General features: G+C 44.0%; 1 protein-coding gene across 1 annotated transcript in view; it reads right to left on the bottom strand.

Annotated features, from left to right (window-relative positions):
* Positions 1 to 20,448, bottom strand: part of KDSR (3-ketodihydrosphingosine reductase) — a 129,985-nt gene that overhangs the window by 3,101 nt on the left and 106,436 nt on the right. The window contains exons 7-9 of the mRNA XM_030207511.1: positions 13,832 to 13,915; positions 2,164 to 2,247; positions 419 to 520 (exon numbers count right to left, since the gene is read on the bottom strand). Of these exons, the coding sequence (XP_030063371.1) occupies positions 419 to 520; positions 2,164 to 2,247; positions 13,832 to 13,915 (270 nt within the window). The remainder of the gene's footprint in view (positions 1 to 418; positions 521 to 2,163; positions 2,248 to 13,831; positions 13,916 to 20,448) is intronic.

Below are 20,448 nucleotides of genomic sequence, written 5' to 3'. Positions count from 1 at the left end.
GGACAGATCCCAGAGGGATGGGGACAAACTTTGTCCCCGTGCCATTTTCTAGTTGGAAGGGTAGAGGGTGGTGGTGGGAAGGAGGTTATTATAGCTGCTCATTGTTATTATTGTTCTCTATTTATAATTTATACACAACAGTTGTACAGCATATTGTTCCTTTTTATACTTTAATAAAAAGATTTAAATATAAAATCATAAGTGTTCAAGGATTCTGTAGATGAGGACAGAGCCCACGGGGACGGGGCGAGGACAGAGACAGGGCCTGCGGGGACGGGGACAGAACCTGCAGGGACGGGAACAAACTTTGTCCCCGTGTCATTCTCTAGTGAGCACCTCAATGGCCGACTGCTAGAGGTTCCTTTAAATACAAGCAATCCCTTATTACCTAAGAACAAGTCACTTTAATAGAGCCTACCTGTTGCAGTACCTCAGTAATAGAGGTGACAGGGGACATTCCACAGGTCAGCGAGGACAACATATACCCATCGGATCCTACCGAACTATTAAAATTTCCTTGCTGTAAAAGGAGTTTTAAATCACATCATATTATTGCAGAAGTAGCTTCATTTAGCATCACAGAAATAGATTCATTCTGGACCTTCTAACGACTAGATGTATAGTTTATCTTATGGGATAGCTGGGGAAAGAACAGGGCAGAAGGTGCATAATCTGAGACCTTAATTCACAAGAGCAAAGCAGAGATATTCCCTTCTCCATTACCCCCCTTCCACTTCACACTCTCTTGGCTTCCTGCTTTGTCGTCATTTTTTTTTCTTGACAGCAGCTTTTCTGCAGCACATTGATCTCCTTTGAAATCCACAAGAACATTTGACTCTGGAGCTAGGCACGTTTTGTTAATTTGTATAATGTAATTATATGTGCTATCTGTCCTGTTCCTCAACTGGGATTTTACTGTACATCACCATGTTCTCAGCAAATATCAGTCAAACAAAAACTTGGTTGAGAATTCCCAAGAAATGAAAGAGCAAGACAGAAGGAGAAATAAAATAAGTTAAGGAACAGAAGTAAAGCAACAACCAAGGGCAGCGGAATATTTCTTTGGTTGGAGGGGCCAATTTCCAGTTCAGCCACCAAGCTCTGTAGTTGTCGATGCTGTGATATATTTGTACTATTTCTTTTGCCCTGATTGCAGCATTCATTATCCCTACCTCTTTCAAAAATATTTGCTGCTGCCTAGGATTCTCTAATAGTTTTCCAACCCTACAGCTATCAGCTATGAGGGGGGCTGGAGATCCGGTGGTTTTCCAGCCCCCCTAACCCCTCATCACACTCCAATAAAAAAAGCCTTGGTGGTCCAGTAGGCTGCGATCAAAAGCCCCCAAACCTGGTGGTCTAGCGGCCCCCTTCCCCTCCCTTAAGTGGTGAAGGAGGGAGTAGTACACTCCCCTCCTCTTCCAGCACTGCCTTGAAAATGTACTACTCCCTCCTCTGCCACTTAGGTACAGGGACTGCTAGACCACCAGGTTGGGGGGCTTGTGATCGTGGCCCACTGGGCCACCAGGGCTTTTTTTATTGGAGTGCGAGGGGGGGGGGGTTGGGGGGCTGGACATCCACCAGATCTCCAGCCCCCCTTGAACTTGTTTTGGGGGGTGAGGCACTAGGCCATCAGGGCCTTGCATTGCAGGGGGGGGGGGGGGGGGGGAGTCCCATGGACTTCCAGCCCGTGTTTCACAGGTCTGGGATTTTGACAGCTCGGATTTGTCAAACACGTGCGGAAGGATTGTGCCTGAGTGCATGGTCAGGCACAATCCTCCCATACTTTTACTCTATGATCAGAAATAATAGCATGCTTAAATTTGCATTCAATTATCTCTGATCATAGGCGTGGTAAAGCCTGCACTGTTCCAGCGCTATTTTTAGAGCACTGTTTGGAATAGCACAGGGCTTTTGAACATCTGCACCTCAGTTCCTGTCACATCCATTTTTTTATAATCATTTTAGATAGAGAAGAAAAAAAGACCAATAAGAGAACAAGTCAACCCCAAAACCAGGAAATGGTCCATTCTTCTCTGAAAGCTGTAGTTTCTCAAATTATAGCTTAATGGATGTGTGTGCAGAATATCCAAGCAGATACAACCTGAAATATATACTGGCTTTCTGCTTTCTTTTTCTCTGCATGGCAGTCACAGACTTACTTACTGTGGCATCCTTAACAATGAGTCTGGCAACCTGTTCCGCTTGGCAAATGTTCGAGGTTTCAGAAATCAGCCGCGTCTCCAGAGGCTTAAAACAGAAGAAAGGAAACAAATCATAGGGACAATAAAACAACAAAAAAAGCAAGCTGACACATGGACAGAGATATTTCTAAAATAAGGCACCAGATACACGTATAAAATTATGCACTGGCAGCAATCCTACACATACCTTTAAATGTTTAAGTGGGCATTCCTGAGGCAGCTGTGGAGTCTGGGGTTTAAACGTGTTTTTCAAGACAAAGTATAAGTGTAAATCTTGGCAGGCACACATGTGTATGCATGCTCTGGAGCACGTGTAAATATACATGTATGCCCACCACCACTAGGTACCCACTAAGCAGCAGCAGTTTCAGAAGGGAATAGTGTTTGCATTCTTTCCATAACTGCTGCTATTCACATGTACACGGGCTGCATCCACTTATACACCCAGTTCTAAAACGACTCTCCTAGTTAAGCAAAAGCAACAGTTAGATCATTTAGCTTTAATTAAAACAAAAAGGATGTAGTTAAGACCCTCCCAGTCAGGTTTTTATTTATTTTTAAAATTTATTACTGAAGTAGTGATATGTTTAAAATTTCTGTAATTCCAAAACACTAAGATGCGGGTTGTGTACCATGTTCAATACGGCCGACAATCTTTGTTTGTCACACTTAAGACCAAAGGTTGATGTATACTCATAAATTGCGTGTAATCTGCTGGAATACAGGTAGATACAATACAGTGCATAGACTGATGAAAAATTGGCTGTTAGAATACCTGTTTGCTTAGTCATAAGTTCGCAATAGTTTTACTAAATAAAGGTCTAAAGACTATATAGGACACAGTTTGTTATTAGGGAATATGGTTTACATACTGTCCACGTAACAGCGAGCAGATGAGGATAGAAGCCACACAATTGATGATTGTATGGAGCTTCTTGTATTGACTGCACGAAATTTCAAATATTTACCCGAGGTTAAGATCCATAATGCGTATGAGAATTCCATGTACAGTCACTACTAAAGCAATGCGTAAATGACATGGGGGCAACCCTCATATCAAAGAGGGGGATGGGGATAAAATGTGAAAAGTGGTTGGCACTCTGTAATAGGTTAACAAAAACTTTCTCTATGAACATTTATATCTGTGAGGCTGTATGTAAATGGACAATAGAGTGTATTTTATTGAAGTGTCATTAATAAAAATGTTGTATAAAATAAAATTTCTGTAATTCCTTTCTACCTAGCCTCTCCCACCAGCTAAGTGAACTGGCTGCTGCTTCTCATTGAAACATCCTAAAGATGTCACACCAATATCTAGAAAGCAGGAAAACAGCAGACAACTGCAGACAGAAGATTCAGGGAGGGAGAAAGATAGCATAGCCAAAATAACTACTACTACTAATCATCGTTTCTAAAGCGCTACTAGACGTACGCAGCGCTGTACACTTGAACATGAAGAGACAGTCCCTGCTCGACAGAGTTTACAATCTAATATTTACTGGATATATTTAAAAAAAATTCATGGCTTCAGAGCTCAAACACTGGCCAGTTTTGACCAAGCTGGAGAAGCCCAAAGTTGCAGGAGAAAACTGCTGAATCAATAGAAAACTGAAAATACAGCACAAGCAATGGAAATCTGTAAAAGTACTAGCTACTTTTATAGCCAATTTTGTTTTGGAACCAAATAGAGAATGGGTGTTAAAGCTTTTCTTCTGAAATAGAGGGATTTTAACCGCGAAGTTCATGTTTTTACCAGATGTCTCAAGAGCTACTCAAAAGAGAAGCCAGTATTTTCATAACAGAAGACCTAGGGTCCTGTTACTAAGATGCACTAGCGTTTTTAGCACGCACTAAAAATTAGTGCATGCTAACGCCAGGGGCGTAGCCAGACTTCGGCGGGAGGGGGGTCCAGAGCCCGAGGTGAGGGAGCACATTTTAGCTCCCCCCTCGCCACCAACTTTGACCCCCCCCCACCGCCAACGACCCTCTCGACCCCCCCCTCCCGCCGCCGTACAACGTGCAGGACGTCAGACTCACAGAAACAGAACGAAGCCTTGCGCCAGAAGAAGAGGACCTCGGCTGGTGGGGGTTGGGGTCCCCTGCCAGCAAAGGTAGCCGACGGCAGGTTGGCGGTGGGAGGGGGGGGGGGGAGTCGAGAGGGTCGTCGGCGGGGGAGTCCAGGGCCAAATCTACGGTGGCTCCACGTACCTATGCCACTGGCTAACGCAACACCACCCATAGGAATATATGGGTGTCTAGTGTTAGCGTGCATTCATTTTTAGTGCGTGCTAAAAACGCTAGTGCGTCTAAGTAAACAGGGCCTCTAGAATAGTTCAGCTCAGGGCCTTATTTTGGTTGAATTATCCTTGTAAATGTGTTATTTACCATAAACCTGTAAAGAATATATTTTTTTAAACATCCTGACCAATAGTCTACTTTTTTGGACTCTAAGAGCACAGAGTACATAAGTATTGCCATACTGGGAAAGACCAAAGGTCCATCGAGCCCAGCATCCTGTTTCCAACAATGGCCAATCCAGGTCACAAATACCCGGCAAGATCCCCAAAATGTACAAAACATTTTATACTGCTTATCCCAGAAATAGTGGATTTTCCCCGAGTCCATTTAATAACGGTCCAAACCTTTTTTTAAACTCAACTAAGCTAACCGCCTTTACCATATTCTCTGGCAAAGAATTCCAGAGTTTAATTACACGTTGAGTGAAGAAAAATTTTCTCCGATTCGTTTTAAATTTACTATATTGTAGCTTCATCGCATGCCCCCTAGTCCTAGTATTTTTGGAAAGCGTGAACAGAAGCTTCACATCTACCCGTTCAACTCCACTCATCCGCCTTTTCTCCAAGCTGAAGAGCCCTAGCCGCTTTAGCCTTTCCTCATAGGGAAGTCGTCCCATCCCCTTTATCATTTTCGTCGCCCTTCTCTGCACCTTTTCTAATTCCACTATATCATTTTTGAGATGCGGCGACAAGAATTGAACCCCCACCTCACCTGTCTGAACCAGCAAGGACTTCCACTCCAGAGTTTGTACATTGCCATGTAACTTCTATCAGGTTATATTCCTAATGATATATTCTTGAATTTTCTTCCTTGTCCCCCAAGTTGTGGGCTGGGTTCAAGGGTTCTTTTAAGTTTTTTTCTTTTGTATTAATGCTATTTCCTTACAACTTCAATTTGTGAAACTCCTCGTTTCCGCATCAAGATGTGTTGTCTTGGGATAAAATTTGTTAAAATGTTATAAATATTATTAAAAAATAAATAAAGGTATTTTGGGGGGGGGGGGGGGGGGGGGGAGGGGTGGCAACCAAGTGCTCCCTTTCACAGAACTTTAGTAAGGGACTTGCTATACCTGATGTTAATTGTCGTAAAGGGTTTATGTGATCTAACGGCCGATGTAGAAAGCCATGCTGTAGAATCACGAGCTAAACAGCTCAGTGTGCAGCTTCTACCAGTAGGAAGAGATCGTGATTGCCATTGGGGAGGCTTACCTTTTATACGGGGTGCCCATGGCAGGCTGTTTGAGAAGGGGAATACTGTACAGGGAAAGTCTATCCCTTGGAGATAGATGAGCTGACTACCTCAAGACCAGGAAGACCCCTTTCTAAGTGAGCAAGAGTTGGTTTATTCCTTTGGGAGGGATGCAAAATAGTTGACCCTAAGCAGGGGAGACTGGAAAGAGGTTCAAGAGGGGTGCATTCAGGGAAGTCATTTATAAAATGATGTTTAAAGTGTGAGGGCGCGCAAGGAAAAGGAGAGATGTTACTGGGCTAGAAGAATCTAAAAAAACAGGCAGACCCAAAAAGCTAAGGGCTGAGCAGGATGTTCTATGCAGCAGAAAGCCCTGATGATGCTTGGAAGGGAGACCCTCTGAAAATACCTTAAGGCAAGTAAACAAGGGGAACCAATGCCTGGTGGAGGGTATGGCAGTGTTTGTGTTAGAATTCCCAGGGAGAGGGAAGTTTTACTAAACTGCTAAAATAAACAGTTCCAGAAAGCAGAGGGCTGAGGTACAGAGTTTAAGCAGTAGCTTGTGTGGCTAAAGAGGGCATATTAGTCCCTGTGTTAGAATCTTGGTATGAGAGAAAACCTGGAGTGGAAAATACAGTGTTTGGGGAAGTTTTCCAGAAGTGGGGTTGTTTTTCTATAAAAAGGCTTGTTAGAAACCTCTGTTATTTAGTTTGTTTATGGTTATGTAAGATAAAAGCCAGCATCATTAACACGAGAAAAGCTGGTTTATTCCACAGCACGATTTTGTTTTCCTTAATAAAACGTTCCTTGAAGCACTAGCAGCTCTTCTATTGTGGTAAGAACATAAGCGCTGCCATACTAGGATAGTCCCAAGGTCCAGCAAACCCAGTATCCTGCTTCAAACAGTGGTCAAGCCAGGTCACAAGTACCTGGCAAGATCCCAGAACAGTAAAGGATTTTCCAAAGTTATCCAAATCTTTTTAAAGCCCTAAGCTAACTGCTTTTACCACATTCTCTGGCAACAAATTCCAGAGTTTAATTACATTTTGAGTGAAGAAATATTTTCTCCAATTTATTTTAAATTTACTACTTAGTAGCTTTGTTACGTTCCCCCCCCCCCCCCCCCAGAGTAAACAAGCGATTCACAGCTACCCGTTCCACTCCACTCATTTTATAGACCTCTATCATGTCTCCCCTCAGCTGTCTTCTCCAAGTTGAAGAGCCCTAGCCACTTTAGCCTTTCCTCATAGGGAAGTTGTCCCATCCCCTTTATCATTTTCTTCACCCTTCTCTGTTCGTTTTCTAATTCTGTTATATGATTTTTGAGATGTGGTGCCCAGAATTGCACACAGTACTTAAAGGTGCAGTGCACACCATGGAGCGATACGAAGGCACTATGACATTCTCATTTCTGTTTTACATTCCTTTTCTAATAATTCCTAACATTCTATTTTCTTTTTTAGCCACCGCTGCACATGAAGCAGAGGGTTTCAAAGTATCAATGATGACACCTAGATCCTTTTCCTGGGCACTGACTCCTAATGTGGAACCTTGCACTACACAGCTATAGTTTGGGTTCCTCTTTCCCACAAGCATCGCTTTGCACTTGTTCAAATTAAACGTTGTCTGCCATTTGGATGCCCAGTCTCGCAAGGTCCTCTTGCAATTTTTCAAAATCCTCTTGTGAATTAATAACTTTCAATAAATGTGTCATTTGTGAAATCTCTGAACCTGGAAGACAAGTTAAAGAGTGATAAATCACCTGGACTGGATGGTATACACCCAGGGTACTGAAAGAACTCAAACATGAATTTGCTGATTTTTAAAAGGGTTCCAGGGGTGATCTGGGAAATTATAGACTGGTAAGCCCAAAGTTAGTACCTGGCAAGATAGTGAAAAACATTATAAAGAATAAAATTACAGAACACAGACGAACGTGGTTTAATGGGACAGAGTCAGCATGGGTTCAGCCAAGGAAAGTCTTGCCTCACCAATTTGCTTCATTTCTTTGAAGGCATAAATAAATATGTGGATAATGGTGAGCTGGCTGATGTAAAGGGTCTAGATTTTCAGAAAGCTTTTTGACAAAGTTCCTTATGACAGACTCCTGAGAAAATTAAAGAAAGAACCATGGGAGGCAATGTCCTGTTAAGAATTAGAAACAGGTTAATGGATAGAAAGCAGATGGTAGGGTTACACAACCATTTTTCTCAGTGGAGGAGGGTGAATAGTGGAGTGCCACAGGGATCTATGCTGGAACCAATGCTGTTTAACATATTTATAAGATCCTGAACACCAGGGTTATCCACCCATAAGTCAGAGCCCAATATTATCACGGGAACTTCTAGATCTACTGCACGACCTCAATCTGATTTAAACTTGACTCAATTTCTGGAAAGTTCCTTGGATGTAATAACACTAGCCCGCTCCTCAAGTCACTTCACTGGCTCCCTGTCCGCAGTTTAAACTTCTCGTACTGACCTTTAAATGCATCCACTCTGCAGCCCCCCCATTACCTCTCCGCTCTCATCTCTCCCTACATTCCTCCCCGTGAATTCCACTCACTGGTCAAGTCTCTCTTGTCGTCCTCCTTCTCCTCCACTGCTAACTCCAGGCTTCGATCCTTTTCTCTCACGGCACCTTATGCCTGGAATAGACTTCCTGGACCTATATGTCTAGATCCATCTCTACCTGTTTTGTTCAAATCTATGCTGAAAACCCATCTTTTCACTGCTGCTTTTAGCTCCTAGCCACAATTGCCCTCCCCTTGTCCCTTCCTCCCTTCTCACCCATTACTTCCCTCACCCGTAACTGTCTTGTCTGTCTGTATTATTTAGATTGTAAGCTCTTTTGAGCAGGGACTGTCTCTTTGTATCAGGTGTTCAGCGCTGCGTGTGTCTGGTAGTGCAGTACAATGCTACTAATAATCATGCTTTTTGAATTGTATTCTTGTTTTGTATTATCTACAACCCAATAATATAATGTAAGCAAGTTATACATAAGGGCCTTAAAATATCTCTGACTGCCACTGAACTGTGGTGTTAGTGCTGGGGGCAATTGGAGTGCATTAGAGGAGGAACCAGCACTTATGCAGTAAGTGGCCATATTTGTAGATAGCTGGAAGGATAGGCCTGCCAACCAGAAACACAACAAGATCAGCACGAACGTACCTAAATCTCCACTACCAAGTACTAAAGGACTCAAATACAAATCAACTTATGCATTCCAGCTTTTCTTACTTAAGCGCACAACTATGGAACACACGACCACCTAATTTTCCGGAAAGAACTAAAACAAACCTGTTCAAAAAGGCATACCCACAGACCCAACATAAAACCCAAGTTCCTGCGACACTGCAAAACCAAAGACTGTAATGGACACACCTTAACCCTCATCCCCCACTCCCAACTTCCCCCAATGTAGCTACCAAACACGATGTCTTCTTTGTACCACAATAAACACCTGTATTTGTTCATATCGCAACTGGCGAAAGCCGTTATGGTACATGTAAGCCACACTGAGCCTGCAATAGGTGGGGAAAATGTGGGATACAAATGAAACAAATATAATAATAACAACAACAGAACGGACCAACCTTCTTGTGACTTTTGCTTTACAGCCAGACCAAAATAATATTTTTCGGACTTATTTTCGACATATGAACACAGACATTTTGGGAGCAAAAATAAAAAATTTTCCTGACTTAGCAAGGGAAACACCGAAAAGAAGGACAGGATTCTTAGCTTTAAAACCTAGAATTCTTAAGTTAGTTGGTATTTTTGTGTTGCAATTCCCTTGCAGGGTGTTAGTAACTTTAAATTCAAATAATTATGTGTTTTTTGGACCCGAATAAAGCTGCTGGAATATGTAAAATCTAAAAAACGTGTTAGGGTTACCTTGGTCACATCTAGTAATTGAATTCGCTGTATATCGGTTGCGAATCTCAGGCTCTCCACTGCTCTAGATATTTATTTTTCCTTTGTATTTTTTATTTATTTCCTAGTACTTGGAGCCAAATATGTGGACAAAGTGATAATTGTTTTTCTTAGTAAATTATTTTTCCTGTTAATCATGGTTGGGAATTATCTAAACATTATATAAATGTAAAATAAAAATATATTGATAATAAACATATTTATAAATGATCTAGAAATCGGGACAATGAGGTGATCAAATTGCAGATGACACAAAAACTATTCAAAGTCTTGTCGCACACATGTGGATTGTGAAAAATTGCAGAAATACATTAGAAAACTGGAAGACTGAGCATCCAAATGGCAGGTGAAATTTAATGTGGACAAATGCAAAGTGATGCATATTAGGAAGGAACAGTCCAATCATAGTTACCTGATGGCTAGGGTCACCTTAAGGAGTCGGAACTGAAGAAAAAGATCTAGGTGTCACTGCTGACAATACTCTGAAATCTTCTGTCCAGTGTGCAGCGGTGGCCAAAAAAGCAAACAGGATGCTAGGAATTATTAGGAAAGTAATGCAAAATAAGACAAAGAATATTATAATGCCTCTGTACTGCCCCATGGTGCAACCTCACCCTTGAATATTGTATTCAATTCTGGTCACCATGAGGCTCATTTTCAAAGCACTTAGCCTCCCAAAGTTCCATAGAAACCTATGGAACTTAGCCTCCCAAAGTGCTTGAAAATATGCCTCCATATCTCAAAAAAAAAAAAAAAAAAACAAAAAAAAGATATAGTGGAATTACAAAAGGTTCAAAGAACAGGGACCAAAATGGTTAAAGAGGATGGAACTCCTCCTGTATGAGGAAAGGCTAAAAAGTTAGGGCTCTTCAGCTTGGAAAAGAGGATGGTTGAGGGGGGATATGACTGAGGTCTATAAACCCTGAGTGGTGTTAGAACAGGTAAAAGTGAATCGATTTTTTTACTCTTTTTAAAAAGTAAAAAGACCAGGGCACACTAATTACATGGAAACCTTTTAAAACAAATAGAAGGAAAATATTTGCACTCAAAGAATAGTAAGTTCCTGGAACTTGCTGCTGATGATGTGGTAACAGCGGTCATTGTATCTCGGTTTTTAAAAGAAAAGCTTTGAACAAGTTCCCGGAGGAAAAGTCATAGTCTGTTGTTGAGATGGACATGGGGGGAAAGCCACTGCTTGCCTCAGAATTGGTAGCATGGGATGTTGCTACTAATTGGGTTTCTGCCAGGTACTTGTGCCCTGGGATTGGCCACTGTTGGAAACAGGACACTGGGCCTATGGATCATTGGTCTGACCAGTATAGCTATTCTTATATTCTCACTAGTTATTCCCATCTCTAGATCATTTATAAATATGTTAGAAAACAGGAGAGTAGGGTTAAATGGGTCAGTATTCTCAATGGAGAAGGGTAGATAGTGGGGTTCCCCAGGGGTCTGTGCCGGGACGATTGTTTTTTTTTAAAAATCTTTAACCAGTTTTTAATCCACAGTAGGACATCACCCCCTATCCCATAACTTTCTAATTTCCTCAGGATCGACCGACTCACTTTTATCCACATTTATTCATCCCGTCAAAGAAATGTAGTAGATTGGCGAAGCAAGATTTCATGTCACTAAATCCATGATGGCTTTGTCTCATTAATCCTTGCTTTTGAATATGCTCTGCAATTTTTTTCTTTATAATGGCGTCTACCATTTGCCCAGCACTAACGTCAGGCTCATTGGTCTATAATTTCCCAGATCACTTCTGGAACCCTTTTAAATTGCCCCCCTTCAATCTTCCGGTACCTGATTTGAAAGATAAATTACATTTTACTAACAGCTCTGCAATTCAATTTTCAGTTCTATCAGAACTCTGGATGTATACCATCCAGTCCAGGCGATTTGCTACATTGCCCTATTACATCTTCAAAGTTTACTGAGATTTGTATCAGTTTCTTTGACTCATCAGCATTGAATAACCTTTCTGGCAATGGCATCTCTCCCACACTCTTCCTTGGTGAAAACTGAAGCAAAGAATTCTGCAATAGGAGGGTTGGCCTGGGGAAACTGGGGAAGGAGGTTTGGAGGTGTAGTAGAACAGAGCAGCACTCCTCCTGATATTAAGCTACCAAACTAGGCACACTGTAGCAGAAGCCTTCTGCGGGGACCAGGAACAGCCACTAGGGTGGCATATATCTATATCTAGACATATTGTTAGGTCATTAAAAAATAATCACCATAATATGTTTTTGTTTGTGAACTTATCTACAAACAAAACAAGGGGGAACAAAAAGGCAAATCCCACCTGCAACAATTGGCAGGGAAAAAAAAGAGCAAAGAAGGAGAATAGGTTGGGTAGTAAAAGCAATAGAAGTATGCTACTTTGAAGTTTATTAAACCACAATCCAAAAACAGGTCTTTAAAATAATCCAGTATAAAGCTTCTGTAAGGTCTGTTTTTTTTTTTTTAAACGCCCAACATGCTCTGGCAACAAGTCTGCTTTGGGGCTTTTATATTCCTGAGACCACACACTGCAAAGAAATGGGTAGAAGCCTTAACAAGGAACCAGAGAGGCAGTCCTACCATAGGTCATAAAAAAAAAGCCTAGTCTGGAGAAACCAGATTGATTCTTGTTGCTTCTTTGGCCAAACAGTATGGCAAATATGGCTTATTAATAGAACAAATCCCGATGTGGCCATGTTTTGGCAGCTGCCTGCATCAGGGGTAAACATCCGACAAACTTGCACGATAATTCTCTTAAGCCTACGTAGGTTTCATTTACTGCAATGTTTTCTGCCATATATTGAAGCATCAATTGGATTATCGCTTCTTCAAGTTTGTCGGATATTTACCCCTGATGCAGGTAGCTGCCAAAACATGGCCACATCGGGCTTTGTTCTATTAATAAACCATGTTTGCCATACTGGTTGATTCTTGTTGCTTCTTTGGTCAAGCCGGTGTGTCCAGACTGGATTGTATTTTATCTGATTAACAAGAGAGCAGACAGAAGGGGAGAAAGAGGAAGTAAAACCAAAACAAAAAATAAGCATTCACAAGTAGAAAACCAAAACAAAAGGAGAAAAACCAGGAAATACTTACCCAATGTGTTTATTGCCGCAATATTGGTTATAGCTCTAGTGGATCCTTAATTCTATGGCCCAAACAGACCACCACCCAAAAACAAGATTACTATAAAAGGCAGTCTTGGAAGAGGCCATACTATCAGACCCACCAGTCACAGGTATCACTCAGTATTGGACTCACTTGTTTGGAACCCGGCTTCCAGCTAAGCCTGTTTCTAAGGGGGAAGGGAAATCTGCCTCATAGGGCAAATGTCCACAGCATCCCCTGGAGTCTGTCTATGCTCCACAGGGAATCTGGGCCTACTGCCTTCCCTGGAGCAACACTCTTATAGTAGCTGCAAAACCCGTATGTGGACCATCTGCTCCAGCTAACAAAATACTGGAGTAGCTGACAGCAGCACTAACCCCCTATAAAGGGAGTGAAGTCAGCTCTGAGCTATTTCTCTCTGGCTTCATAACTTACTGGTCTGGCACAGACAATAAAAAAAACAAAAAACAAACTAGGGCTGTACATTTAACACATTAAAAATTACCACTTTGCTAAATCTCTCTCCCTTTTTTTTTCTGCCAAGACCTTACCTCTGACGCTCCAAGACTCTCTCTGTGACAGGAAGAAGGAGCTGCCGGCTGAGTAGCCCGGAGCTGCTGCTGAGGTGGTAATTATTACTAAAAGAGGTGCTCGGAAGCTCCTTGGCTGGGATTAAAAGCTGGAAATAGGGGATGGAAGAATTAAAGAAGGAGAGAAGAGAAAAGGGTGATCATGGATGGAGGGAAGGGAGGAGATGATGCCCATGGTGGATTGTGCGATTAAAAATTTTAATTGAGGTACAGCCCTAAAAAAAAAAAAAAAGCCAAACATTTCTTCATGGGTGGAAGATGTACAAAGAGCCTTCCAAAAAATAAAAGGTGGGGGGAAAAAAATCAGAATTCAGAAAGGAACAGGGATAAGCATAGGAAAGACAGACAAGGTAAAGCTGAAACCGGAGTAGGGTTTGAAGTACTGTTAGGCAGGGGAAACAGATAGACCTTCCTTGCTGCCTCTCTTTGCCCAATAAGCTGATAAGGTGTTTTTGATGACAAGAATGAACACAACATACAAAAATCCTCCTCAAGATAAAACAGTTACCTTTACTTTATTTTCTTCTTGAAATCCAGGTGTATCAGTATCTGGAGGATATGCCACTGTTATGTAGATGTTATATGGCTTTACCTGTAATTTGAATATATCTCATAAAGAAATTATCCTCTGTGTTATTTCTCTTATAAATAAATCATAAGCCCCCCCCCCCAAAAAAAAAAAAAAAAAACCCAACCCTGTCCTGTGTCATTGGAACAACTTTATGAATAAAAATATTTTTCTGAGCTCGTTGCCACATGAGTTGGACTTCTGCAATGCAGATTAACATTGTGCTTTGGAAGTGCCTCTTACAAGTCATTAAAATGATGAAATGGAATGATGGGCTGAAGGAGTCCCAGTAGTCTGTCAGATTCCCCTCCCCTCCCCTTTTTTTGTTAATTGTGATTATTCTGAACATTTCAAAATTAACTTCTTAGGTTGGTTTTTTTTCCCCACTTTCTAAAATTCACCACAATGTCTTCTGGGCACACCATAGACTTAATTACAATAACTTTTAGAATCAAAACAAATATTTGGTCCCCCACCCCACCCCCTGATATATCAGAAGTGTACTACCCTTGGGTGTACGTAAACTCCTTTGTAAAGCTTCTCATTCTTTCAGTTACATCACTGGTCACCAATACTATCTAAAACCTTCTTTCTGGCATCAAAGATTCAATCATGAAAGTACAATCCTACTAAGTAGGCAGCACTTTTTTTTTTTTTTTTTAAAGGAAAGTCACAAATTCTTCTACAAATCCAGCACTCCCTTTCTGACTCCACTGTAACATCTACAAACAGAATTGCATTTTCACATGTAAAAATATACATGTATGATCCACATATAACATATGTGCGTCATATCGAAAAATTGTCTTACCTGATAATTTTCTTTCCTTTAGTTGCAGAAGATGAATCCAGATATTAGTGGGTTGTGTCCATCTGCCAGCAGTTGGAGCTAGAGAGCACTGAACTGAAGTGCTAATATGGGACATCATGCTCCTAGCCCAGTCAGTATTTGTATCACAAAGCGGAAGAAAACAGCAGAAGAAAAGGAGCAACAGAATAACATTTCTCCTTCCACACAAGAAGAGATCAATCAGCTGATTGTAGAACTCCCTGAAGTAACTCTGCAACAACTACAAAAACCAACAACAAGCAACCCCCTGCCAAGCGGGAAAAACAGGCACAAACAACAGAAAAGGGAGTGCCTCTGGATTCATCTGCTGCAACTAAAGGAAAGAAAAAGGCATTTTTCATTCTTTAGCATCAGCAGCAGATGAATCCAGAGACTACTGGAATATAGCAAAGTAGTCCTCAAGTAGGGCAGGAACCTAAAGCTCCCGCAAAAAGGGCCGATGCCTCTAAGGCAGCACCAGAACACACTGCGATGTCCAAATGATAATGCCTGGAGAAAATATGGACTGACGACCAGGGCCGCCGGGGGGGGGGGGGGGGGGGGGGGGGCAAAATTCCACAGGGCCCAGTCTCCAAGGGGGGGCCCCGATGCTAGCATGGCTCTCCTGCTCCTGTGCTCTGCAGAGCAGAGTTATTGCACTATCACATTAACTCTGCTCTGCCGGCCACAGGTCCTTCTTCCTGCTGTGTCCTGCCTCCTGTGTGAAGTACTTCCTGTTTGGACGCGGCACAAAGAAGGACCTGTGCAGTGAAGCAGAATGGAGCAGGAGAGGAGACACGCATGCACACCTGGGTGGGGGGGGGGGGGGGCAGGCGTGGGCCTGGATAAGAGGCGGGCCTGCCAATTTATTTTATTTTTGTTATATTTGTACCCCGCGCTTTCCCACTCATGGCAGGCTCAATGCGGCTTACATATACAGGTACTTATTTGTACCTGGGGCAATGGAGGGTTAAGTGACTTGCCCAGAGTCACAAGGAGCTGCCCGTGCCTGAAGTGGGAATTGAACTCAGTTCCCCAGGACCAGAGTCCACCACCCTAACCACTAGGCCACTCCTCCACGTTGCCGCCCTGCATATGGCCTCCAAGGGCAGTAGGCGTGTCTCCACCCAAGTTGCGACCACCCCTGTGGAATGAGCTCAACTGCTCCAGAACAGCCTTACCCTCCAAGTAAGCTGAAGCAATAGCTTCCTTGACCAAGCGGGCAATAGTCACCTTCGATGCTGCCTCTCCCTTGCAGGAACCTACGAGGAGAACAAATGATCCGATCGATGGAATTCTGTTGCTTCCGAATAGCGACAAAGAACCTGGTGAACATCTAGAAGACAAAGAGAATGAAAATCCCAAGGGTAAGCCTCTTCTTGAAAGGCGGGCAAAAACAACGGCTGATTTACAAGAAAGGAGGATACTACCTTAGGAAGAAAGAAAGGAACTGTGCACCATAACCCCTTCTACAAAAAGTGAGAAAAAGCTCACATGACAATGCCTGAAGTTACGAAACCTGGCGCGCCAAAGAGATGGCTACGAGGAAAACAGCCTTCCATGTGAAATCTTTTAAGGAAGCACACCGTAATGGCTCAAAGTGTCCTTTTTGTAGGGCCCACCAAATTAAGATTTCACTGCGGGCATAGGGAACATATCAGAGGCCTAAGCCGACTCGCCCCCTTCAAGAAACAAAGAACATCCAGATGGGAGGCCAACGAGGAATGAAGCAGGCAGCCTCTATAACAAGCCAGGGCCGTAACCTGGAGTGGAGGAGTAGCCTAGCGGTTAGTGCAGCGGACTTTGGTCCTGGGGAACTGAGATCGATTCCCGCTGCAGCTCCTTGTAACAATGGGTAAAGTCACTTAACCCTCCGTTGCCCCAGATAGATTGCTTTGGATGTGGTTGCAAAAACTGTAGAAAAGCGGTATATCGAGTCCCAATTGGAGTGGAGGAGTGGCCTAGTGGTTAGGGTGGTGGACTTTGGTCCTGGGGAACTGAGTTCGATTTCCGGCACAGGCAGCTCCTTGTGACTCTGGGCAAGTCACTTAACCCTCCATTGCCCCATGTAAGCCGCATTGAGCCTGCCATGAGTGGGAAAGCGCGGGGTACAAATGTAACAAAAAAAAAAAAAAACAACCACGCAAAGAACTGTAAGCAAGATCGTGCTTCAGGCCATCCTGTAGAAAAGCCAATATGTGCGGGAGAGATTCCTGAAATGGAGAGAACGCACTATCTGCACATCAGGACTCAAAAATCCACCAAATCCGCACATAAGCCATGGAAGTAGAGCGCTTTTTGCTCAAAGAATAGAAATCACCTCTGGAGAATACCCTTTTTCTTTTAGCTTTGCCCGCTCAAGAGCCAGGATGTAAGACCAAAGCGGGATGGATCCTCTATTTGAACCAAACCCTGAACTAGCGGGTCGGGAAGCGGGGGCAGCGGAAACAGCTCATCCACTTTTAAGTGAATGAGATCCGCATACCAAGGGCGATGTGGCCAATCCAGCGTTACGAGAATCACCCAACCCAGATGTCATAGAACTCTGTAGAGAACCTTGCCTATCATGGGCCATGGAGGGAACATGTAAAGAATGCCCACCGGTCAGGGCTGGATGAGTGCATCGATGCCCTCTGTGCTATACTCTCTTTTTCTGAAGAATCAAGGAGCCTTGGAATTGTGCTGAGTCGCCGTAAGATCCATGGCAGGCATTCCCCACTTGTGAGTGATCAGGCGAAAACACCGACTCCGCCAGCTCCTATTCCCCCTGGTCTAACGCATGCCTGCTCAGATAATCCACCTGGACATTCTGAACTCTCACTATATGTGCTGCCAATAGCAGATGAAGATGTGCTTCTGCCCACTGGAGCATCACCTCAGCTTCATGTGCCACAGCTGCGCTATGTGCACCACCTTGACAGTTGATGTATGCTACTGCTGTCATGTTGTCGAAGAGAACCTGAACTGGCTTGTCTGTCAGAGAGTGAAACTCCAGTACAGCCAACCGGACTGCTCTAAACTCCAGCTGATTAATCAACCATTACACCTCCTCTGAGGCCATACGGCCCAGCCAGTGAGCCCTCTACCCTGAGAGGATCGCATCCGTCATGATGACAGGGGGTCACTAGCAGGAGACCGCACTGCAGAGAGGACTTCTGCAGCCACCACTGCATGCTCTCATGGGCCTGTGCCTGTCCAAGCAGAGCAATAGATCATAATCTTGGGACACTGGGGACCATAGGAGCGCATGTTGCAATGGATGCCATGCGCTCAAGCCCATGGTACGACTTCCAAGGTCACTGCCATCAATCCCAGAGTCCTGAATGTAATTCCACACCAGAGGATGAGTTGACTGAAGCAGAGCCCGGATCTGCGCCTGTAACTTGACACACCGGTATTCTGGCAAGAACACCCTGCCCTGTCGAACCGGACACCCAGATACTCCAGAACTTGAGTGGGTACTAGCTGGCTCTTGTGAAAATTGATGATCCATCCCAACGACTGTAACACTGAGATGACTCGAGAAGTTTCATGACTACTTTCCTGAACTGACGAAGTCCGCCTGAGCCATAGGAATGAACACGAATGCCCTGTTTTTTGTAAGGAAGGCAACCATTACCACCATGACTTTGGAGAATGTGCGAGGCGCCATTGCCAGCCCAAATGGTAGCACCTGGAACTGAAAGTGCCTCCCATGCACAGCAAACCAAAGAACGTTTGATGTGGAGGCAAGATGGGAATGTGTAAATATGCTTCCTTAAGAACCGCTGTACTGTCAATAGAACAGACCTCAGGGTTTCTATCCAAAAGTGCCACACCTTTAGAAACTTGTTGACCCATTGAGGTTGAGAACCGGTCAGAAGGCATCCCCTTTGTGTTTGGGCACCATAAAGTAAATGGAGTAACAGCATGTTCTCTGCTCTTCCAGAGGAACCGGCACAACGGCTCCCAACTTCAACAAATTCTGGAGGGTAGAACAAATCGCTGCTCACTTTCCTGAGTTGCAAATCTGCGATGAGAACTGCAAATTCTAACTTGTAGCCATCTCAAATAATGTCTAGGACACACTGATCCATAGTGATGTGGCCCACTCCTCGAGAAACAGGGACAGCTGCCCCCCAATCGGAGCCAAGGAGGAACCCCACGCCCCATCACTGAACAAGATGGGAACTGGAGGAGAAGGCCGAATTAGGGATGCTGGGGCCTGCTTATCGGTCCGAAGGACTGTTTATTGGAATAGCAAGACTGCGGGGCCATAGCCAACCGCCCCAGTCAATACCGGCACGTGTCCCAGAACCGGAAAGTGCGAGGAACTGGACTATGGGGAGGGCTTAGCCTTATCCTCGGGCAAGTGCGGAGACTTAGAATCGCCCAGACCCTTAACCAACTTCTTCAGGTCCTCCCCAAACAACAGCTTGCCCTTGAAAAAGCAACTTCACTACACGTTGTTTAGAAGCGAAGTCAGCCATAACAATTGCTTTGTGGCAACGGCCAGAGACATTTGCTTCACTGAAGTGAGTATCCAGTCATGCAACAAATCCACCAGATATGCCACCCCCAATTCCACATCTGGCAATTGACGAGGCCTGAAGGTCATGAGCAAACTGCGTACCCAACTAAGGCAATGCCCGAACAGCATAAGAACGCAGATAGCCGCTTGCAAAGATAACGCTGACACCTCAAAGACAGTCTAAGAGACGCTTCCAACTTTCTATCGGACATCCTTTAGGGCCATCCCCCCCTACCGAAGGGTGGTCTTCTTGGTGACCACTGTCACCAAGGCATCCACTTTAGGCAGTCGAATCTTATCCAGCTCTGCCAGAGCTAAAGGATAAAGCCTAGCCAAAGTCTTGGCCACCCACAATGAAGCGGTAGGTGTCTCCCACTGAACAGATATGATCTTGTATCTCCCACTGAGCAGATATGATCTTGTGCATAGCTTCATGCACTGGAAAAGATCTCGGCGGTTTTCAAGTGCTGGCCATCTTAGGGTTAGAGGTCGCAGGATATTAAGAGTTTGCAGAGCCTTAACAATAAAGGAAGTTCATTCCTCCTTATGGAACACCCTCACTGCCGTGGGATCATCGCTTCCTCTTGTGGCAGCTCACTGTCCTCCAACTCTAGGTTTTTCTGCATGGCAGCCTGGGTCACTGAAAAGCCTGCCCCTGAGAATGGAGAAGATAGGAGAGGGGGCCAGGGACCCCTCTTTCAGAAACGGAGGCACGTCACCTCTTTGGAGCAGGGTCCACAGCAAGCAGTGCTAGTTTGAGCCAAAAGCCTCAAAACTAGCAGTACTGGTAGCTTGGCCAGATTGTTTCAGCAAATATGCATGATGCAATAATAAAATAAACTCTGGGGGAGAACGGAACCAGAAGCCCCCCCCCCCCCCAACCTCGACAGGCCCCTGATAGAGTCCACTGATTGAATCAGCTGAGTGATGTGAAAATCTGCCGTCGCTAGTTCAGCAGCGCGGTCCCCGACTCGCATTGCAAGATGGCAGCTGGCGTGCAGTGCCCGCAGCCAAAGACTCCTCTCAGGCTCAGACATGCGGGAAACAACTGCCGATTCAGGCCCTGCGTCTTCCAAACTTGGCAAGTCAATAAAATTGCCCCAATACTGATCCAAAGCTACTCTCCACTTTACAGTGGAAGAAACGCTTAATTAATTCTGCAGCCATGCTGTTTATTTATTACAAATGAGGCCCAATGCGGGAAGCTGCAAATAAACA

Source organism: Microcaecilia unicolor, chromosome 1, assembly GCF_901765095.1.
Source record: "Microcaecilia unicolor chromosome 1, aMicUni1.1, whole genome shotgun sequence".
Lineage (NCBI taxonomy): Eukaryota > Metazoa > Chordata > Amphibia > Gymnophiona > Siphonopidae > Microcaecilia > Microcaecilia unicolor.
The sequence above is the reverse complement of the archived record's forward strand: the minus strand, read 5'-3'. Positions and strand labels throughout refer to the sequence as shown.